The 7,906-nt window shown below is 44.8% G+C and overlaps 1 protein-coding gene across 1 annotated transcript; it reads right to left on the minus strand.

Annotated features, from left to right (window-relative positions):
- Nucleotides 1–269: 269 nt before the first annotated feature.
- LOC118997299 (probable histone-lysine N-methyltransferase PRDM7) lies at nucleotides 270–5,882 on the minus strand. Its single transcript, XM_037060895.1, has 4 exons — nucleotides 5,656–5,882; nucleotides 4,414–4,685; nucleotides 3,934–4,001; nucleotides 270–479 (listed from the first exon to the last, which is right to left on the minus strand). Exons 1-4 carry the CDS (start codon nucleotides 5,813–5,815, stop codon nucleotides 299–301), a joined length of 681 nt encoding a protein of 226 aa, XP_036916790.1. The 5' UTR covers nucleotides 5,816–5,882; the 3' UTR covers nucleotides 270–298.
- Nucleotides 5,883–7,906: the final 2,024 nt, after the last annotated feature.

Consider the following 7,906-nt stretch of genomic DNA (forward strand, 5'->3'; position numbering starts at 1 on the left):
GCCTGTGATGAGATGTGACCCATCACTGAAGCCTTGCCAATACCCTCCATGCTTGATTCTTACAATTCTTAATATTCCTGCTTTCACAAAGAACTTGCCTGTGCCCTCTGGACTGTCTTCCTGACCTCTATGGGGCTCTTCCTCCATCATTCTCTCATGCTCATTAGAGATCCTCATTTGTTCTCTCGAAGGTTGGAAAGAGGATCTTGAGATTCTCTTTTGACTGATCCTTTTAAGCAAAGGTTTGGACTGCTGTTTAGCCTCTTGACCTTCAACTTTATCATTCCAGTTGTGTGTATTAGTGTGTTGGTGCTGATTCTGATCCTCTGGGCAGGGTTCCTCTGCTTGGAGGTGTTTTCTTGCAGATGTTCCCTGGAGAACCTGAGAGGGATGATTGAGTTTCACATGTTGGTCGAGGAATTTCTGAGTGCAGACAGCCAGAGAGCAGGAGGGACATGGGTGCACCTCTGGCTTTGGTTCTGCTGAAAGAGAAAGGTTTGGTCAGGGCAGATGTCGATGAGAACGCTTGGGCTGTATGATTTGCTTTCTCGTAAGACCTGCCCCATGAATCATTCTTACTGTGGTGACAACCCAAGCTCTGTCTCCCACAAAGTGTCCACTTGCAGTTTATTTTCCTTTTTATTTTTTTGCAGTGCCTCTTCTTCAGAAATCTAGAAAGCCCACACCAAGGGTCTTTGCTAATATTGCCCAGACTAGGGGCTTTCAAGGATCACCAGAGGCCATTTCACTCTCTGTGTGGGTGGAACTGAGGTGACCTTTTCCGTCTACATGTATCTTCTAAGTCATGTTAAAGAGGAAAACCACAGGCCCCAACTAGAAATTGCTTCTCTCTGGTTTCCAAAACAGTCAAATAAAATGTCCTTCCTGCCCTTGCTTGTGTGGCTCAGTGGTCAAGTGGGAGCCTGCGAAGCAAAGAGTTGCAGGTCCAATTCTCAGTCAGGGTGCATTCCTGGGTTGTGGGCCAGGTCTCCAGTAGAGGATATGTGAGAGGCAACCATGCATTCATGTTTCTTTCTCCCTCTTCCCCTCTAAAAATAAATAAATAAAATCTTCAAAAGAGTCCTTCCTCAAGCCTCACACCAGATATTCATGCTTCATTTCATTCGCCATTAGCCCATTCCAAATACACTGAGAAGTCCTGTTTCAAAATATTTCTCCAACCACATGCCTTACACACCTGACTCCTGTTCCTCTCTGGCCAATCTACCATGCTCTCTCACTTGGAGATGAAGTAATCTCTGAGAGGATTCTCCACTGGAGTTTATTTTCTAAAAATTAACGAAGTATAATCAGAACAGAGAACACACCACTCAACACACTTGCACTCAGGAAAGTCCCCAGTATCTCAACTCAAATCATCGTCACTGCATTTCCGGATTGCTAAGCATCTATCTGAACTCCATTCTTATCCTCTATGCTGAGAGAAGATCTGCGTGACTCTCAAACAATTTAACGCCGCACCTCTTTTCTTCCCTGCACTAGCTGCTCCCTTGGCCTGGGATCCTTTGCCTGCAGTATTTTTGTAAATGTTTTATCTGGAGAGAGCCCTTCCCGGACCACCTGCCACACTGCACCTTCCCTCACACCGATCTGTAGGCAATGGTCTTGGATTAGTTTCCCCCAAAGCACTAACTGCTCTGTCGTGTTATGCACATGCAAGCACGTGTGCCTGGCTTTCCCTCCTTCACCCGTCAGCTCCTCAAGAGCAGTTATTCTGACCCTCGTGTTAATCTGTATATTCAGGTCCCAGGATGCTGTGCACCACAGAGTAGGGTCTCACATGAGAATTCACTGAAATAAAGAATGAATGTGCCCTGTGTGAATGGTGTGGCTTGGTGGGTTGGGTGTTGTCTCACAAACTAAAAGATTAGAAGTTTGATTCCCAGTCCAGTCACATGCCAGGGCCATAGGCCAGTCGGGGTGTGCCATAAACAAGAGATTAATGTGTCCCTTGCAGACTGATTTTTCTTTCTCCTTCCTTTCCACCCTCTGTAAAAATAAATAAAATCTTGTTTAAAAATATTTATGTATTTATTTTCAGAAAAGGAGGAAGGGAAGGAGGGAGGGAGAGGGAGAGGAACATCAATGTGTGGTTGCCTCTCACATGCCCCCTACTGGGGACCTGGCCCAAAACCCAGGTATGTGCCCTGACTAGGTATCAAACTGGCAACCCTTTGGTTCATAGGCCGGCGCTCCATCCTCTGACCCATACAAACCAGGGTGAAATCTTTAAAAAACAATGAATGCCTATCAACAAAAACAGTTTATTTAGAACTATGGAGGAAAATTAAGAAGAAACAGCTATAAAAGTGTTAGAAAAACTGCCTTGGTGAAAGAACTGGTTAGTGCTCGAAAACTTTCTTTTTCCCTTGCCTCTCAATCTTTCAGTACTATATGTGGTTTGTATATTTTGCTCATGAAATATTTTAAAAATAAAAAATATAAAAATTTTGCCTAAGAGTCAAAGGCATATGAATGAATTGTGAATTTCTGAAGCATGTGATTTGAAACTACTGACTTTAAAGTGGATTTTACTCTACTTAAGAGTTGAATCATGAATATTTCTATGGAGAATTCTCCCTTTTCTTTCTGTTTTGAAGAACAGTGGTGCCTACCTCTCCCGGCCGTGAGCTCTGCCTTCCACTTGCTGCCCCACTTGCTGCCTAGCTCCTGGCCATACTCGTCCCCGAACCAGACCAGCAGCTCACAGCCTGGCCTGACAACCCTGCAGGTTCGGTAGAAAATCTGCCCATGGTATTGAAAGGCCACCAGGTTCTGCTCTTCATGATCCCGGGCACAATTCACGTACCTGGAATTGAGGCAGATGAAGGGAAAGAAAAGCAGTGATGAGTTCCCACTACCTGTTACATCCATGTCCAGCTCCTCACTGATTAAGGCCCTCGGGCTCTGGTGCTGCCCACTGCCCGTAATGCTCCCGGGGAACCTTCTGTTCAATGCCTGAGTGTCTGCTTATCCTGCTTAATACCATTTCCTGAAACCCAGTTCTAGACTTAACCTCCACCCTGATTGGCCATCATATCCAGTAATATTTTGCTTCTCCAAGTTCAAAATCAAGTTGTCTCACACCACAGAACATGGTCCTTGATCCAGGGCTCTGCTTCTAAACTAGCTCACTAATTATCCAGGACTCAGCCCATGTCTGTTTTCTCTCCAGAAGCCTTTCTGCAACGCCCCCTGCACTTTACTCAGGGCACCATTCACTTGGGTGCCCAAGGTCACCATAGAAAATTGAAGGTCTTTTTGTCTTAGTGAAATAAAACAGGACAATAGTAGTTGATTCACATTCTGTTATCCCTGATAGAAGAGAGCCCCTCTCGGGAAAGGGGCCCATGACCGTTCCTCTGCAGGCCTCAGAGCCCAGCTCTAGTTAGAAGTGAGGCTGGGATGGTTTGCTGCCCTCACAGGTTTAGGCCACCCTAAACCTGTGAGGGCAGGTTTGTGCTATCTTGACACTGTGCACTTCTTGGAAATTATAGCGAAATGTTTCTAAAAGCTGTTGTTTTACATCTGTCTGCAAGAAGTCCTCCATAAGGACATGGGTTGTGCGATCTGTTTAAGTAATGTATCCCTTCATCTAAACTGGAATATAGTAAGTGCTTAATTAATGTTCACTTGATCAATTAAAGTGTAATCCAGTGTCCCTGGTGAATCTAGGCTCTTCAAGGTCCTTTCCAGCACCCATATTGTTTCTAGCAGAGAACTTTATATTTTGAGGATATATGCTATACTTTTTCCGTAAAAGTCCCCTGAAATGAAAGAACACTGTATGGAGGAAAAGAGAGAGAAAAGGATTAAGGGAGACCACTGAGGGAGGCATGATGAGAAGGACAGATATATGGGCTTGTGGGGGATGAGAGTCCCCTCTGGCACCCAGAGACCTGTTGATCTCACCTCATCCAGTTGGCCCAGGATCTGTCCTTTCCATCCACATACTCATAGCAGTGTCTCCCTTTGGCGATCTGGGTTTCAGAAAAGAAGTTTCAGACCTTTTACTTTTTTTGTGGGGAGGTAATAGTCAGAAGAATTATTTTACTCCACTGTCGTCAAAGCTCTTTCCGCCTGCATGGAGATTCCACTGCCAGTTGGGACCACATGATATTTTTCTTACCCATCACCTACACACCTGAGTCTACCTGTCCAATCACAGCAGGAGCCCCACAACGGAGGAGCCACTCCTTCGTGTCTGCACCACTTTGCTCCCATGTAACTTCTGATCCTTAAACAGGAGCTCTGTGTTCATGTAAAATCCAGTCAGTACAGAGCTGACCACATTGTCCCCTCCATGTCTAGCACATAAGAGGTGAGGTCCCTGCAAGCCTCAGAAGGAATGTGGGAAGCAAGAGGACAGTGGAAGAGGTAAATTCTTCTCACCAGCCAGGAGTATCTGCTCTTGGCTGCCTCTTCATCTTCTGTGATGTGTCCTTCATAAGGGCCAAAGTGCAGACCCACTGGCAAATCAGCTGCTTCATTCCACACTCCGAGGCCAGCCTCAGGGATGCCCGATGGCCCGATTCTCAACCCAGGGGGCAGGGTGAGGGCTGAGTGGTGGGGATGCCCCCTCTCTGCTGCACTGTCCTTTACAAAAGTAGGGGGCCCGTGCACAACACAGCTTTCGATGAAGAAGTTCTGACACTTCTCACAATCTGGAGGCGAGAGCAACAGGGGTTAGGGAAGGTGTAGCACATGTTCCTGGACACAAAGAGCTTCAGAGGGAGTCCAGCACTCACATTATTGAGACTCAGTCCTGTACTCCAGGTCACTAGAGGCAGGAAACGATTGGGGACCAAAGGACTAGATGAAATTATTGTAGTATAATACACTGTTGTGGACCACTCTGCCTGCTTTCAGGAACTCTAACTACCCCCTATGGCTAAGGATGAGCGAGTGACCTCCGGAATGCAAGCCACAGGAGACAAAGCTTGCTTGTCTCTGTAGCGAATGCTATCTTCGTTTCCTCCCTTTCCCCAAAACATGGTTGGAAGTCAGAGACGGGCAAGACTCCTCAGAGAAGGGGCAACCTAAGCCAGACTTGATCACCTGGGAGACCATCACGGAAGGACTCGGGGGGCTACAACAAAAGCGAGCAATAGACCCTTGCCCCCCAGCTATGTGACATAGCCCGAGTCCCCATGTCCTCTGGGAGAAGCGCTTCCTGGCTCTAACCCACTTAAGCCTGAATATCTGATGGGGAGGGGTGCAGCTCCTTGTCTTGCCAGAGCGAATCCCGGGGAAAAATCTGGCATCACAAAGAATTCCTCAAAATTCTGTGAAATCTGCTCTGCTAAGAGTGCTTTCATTCATGTTAAGGGTCTGAGCAGGAAACCCTGAAGTTTTTGCCAACTCCCTTCCTGACAGACTCTGACTCAGACTAAGCCCTCAGATTTCTTTGAAATATTATCTACTGTTTGATCCTTGCCGCCCTGCATTCCTGTGTATTACAACCCAATAAAAGCCCCTGGAGGAAGGGGCTTGAGGGCCTTCCCTTTTGAGGGATGGACCACCTCCTCCCCAAACAGATCATGTCCTGGTAGTGTTTACTTTCATCTGTGGCAGACGGGGGTACTTGTGGGAAAAGTCGCCCCCGCAATACACTTCTTAGTGAGGGTCACTTACAAAGGTAGTCATCATCCTGGGGCTCGCTGACCTCTTGATACATGTGGCCCTTTCTTTCTTGTGGGCTGTACATCTTCACATCCATCTCCTTTCTCCTGAGTTCTAAGTTGGAGAAGAGCAAGTGAGCGAGGTTGGTGGGGTCTGGAGTGTTAGTTCCCATTTTGTCAGATAACACAATCTCCTTCCATCAAATTATTACCTTCCCTTTTGTATACTCTGGTATTTTACTCCATTAACTATTGGCTCAGAAGACTAAGATGCCACACTAACTACAGATGACTGACTGAATTTTTTAGTTTCTAGATCTTCCCATTACCAGGTTTACTTGACAACCTTTCATTATTCATAACATAGTCACTGAGTGCACTTTGCGTGTTAGACACTGAGTAAAGGCCTGGGCACACAACACCAATAAAGTGTGGTTGCTATTATCACAGATGCATTTATTGGACAAGTTGCATGTGTCAATTGTTTTAAATTTAATTTAATGTTTTGAAACAATATATGAGCGAGCTACCCTTATCTTCACTTGACACATTAGCATTCAGGCGCTCAGAGAATTTATAGGATTTTCCCAAAGCTCCACTGCTAACTTCAGTGTCAGCTTAGCCCAGCTTAAACCCAAGCCTATTGAAAGTCCACCTGACATACCTAGGTCATACTTATCAGCCCTTCTGTAGGACTTAGAGGAACTAACGTTTCTAAATTATTTTCTCTTACCCGATTTTCATCTAGGGTGCTTTCCAAAGGCACATGCTTCTCCAGGAGGGGACACTGGTTTCTGGCAATGCTCTGAGTCACTTGCAATCATCAAATTCGCTGTTCCTGACAATTTCTTCAAACTATATCCATTGCTTAATGGCACCCTGGATGTCTCCTTCAATATAAGAGTCACATATTAAAGATTAACATGTATTTAATTTTTAAAGGCTTATGGTACATTTTACATGCATGTCTTTAAAATTTCAACCCTTGGACATACCTAAGGAGTATGAATATTAGAGGGTATAGGGCCAATGTGGGTAATGAATCCAAGATTAGAACTCATGTCTGACGGCTCTTTTCTTTAAACTGTCTCTGTAATATTGAGAGTGAAGGATATTCAGAGGAGAATAAAGAAATAGTTGGCAGAAACGTATCTAGACAATAAATAGAATGGCGATAAAATTTGCGATACCTTAGGAAGAATATTTGTAGTTAGGTTAGCTGGTTCCCACCAATTCTGTTTGAATAAGGCTGTATCAGTAGCTAGTTGTCTTCAGTTTCATGATCTATAACTTGCTGATTTTCAATGGTCTAGTGAACATGCAATTACATAATGGTCACCCAAATGTTCTGTGAATTGTGTAATACATTATGAAAGTGAGATTACAGCCCTGCTATCAATTTACCCCTCAGCTCTCTCCATATTTCACATCTCACAGAAATTACCTTCAGTGTCCATCGACCATCTTCTAGTTTAATTTGTAATTGTGAAATCATTCATTCAGCAAACATTTGGGGGGCCTCAGGGGCCCTAATCTGGGCCTGTGACCTCTGACAAGACTCAGGTATGGACCAGCCTCACAAAGAGCTCACAACGCAGACATAGGAGGGATGAACAAATGATTGTAAACAGGATGAGAGTGGCCTCATTGGAACTCAGAGAAAGAAGCTGTTACTTCACCTTAGAAGAAACAGCATTTGAAATCAGTTCCAGATAGATGAGTTTCTGTTGAAGAGTGTGTAACCTTTATGAAGACCTCATGTCATTTTATTATTTGTTGTTTCTCAATCATCAAACCTGCCATTGTGGGGGGGAGATGCTTTCTTTGATTAGAGGGGGAGGCTCTGATCCTGGGGATTTTACATTCTTCTTCATCTGGGACCATCCACTGTACCAACTGCCTACACATCATACATTTTCCTTCGGCAGAGGGTCTTAGTACATCTCTCACTTGAGCATAGCAGAAAGGGACTTTGGTTGAAATCATCAGTCAGATGAATGATGTAGTAACATATGGATAAGACAATGTAAACTTTAGAAAACTATAAAAGTTTATTTTTCTAATTTCTAAACAAAGATTTTGTTTATTTTCTTGAGAGTGGGGAATGGAGGGAGAAAGGGAGGGAGAGAAACATCGATGTGGGAGAGAATCATCCATCACTTGCCTCTCGCACACACCCCAACTGGGAACCTGGCCCACAACCCAGGCATACGCCCTGATCAGGAATCAAACCAGTAATCTTTTGCTGTGTAGGATGACACCCA

Source organism: Sturnira hondurensis, unplaced genomic scaffold (genome assembly GCF_014824575.4).
Source record: "Sturnira hondurensis isolate 20B ecotype Veracruz unplaced genomic scaffold, ASM1482457v3 Scaffold0013019, whole genome shotgun sequence".
Classification (NCBI taxonomy): Eukaryota; Metazoa; Chordata; class Mammalia; order Chiroptera; family Phyllostomidae; genus Sturnira; species Sturnira hondurensis.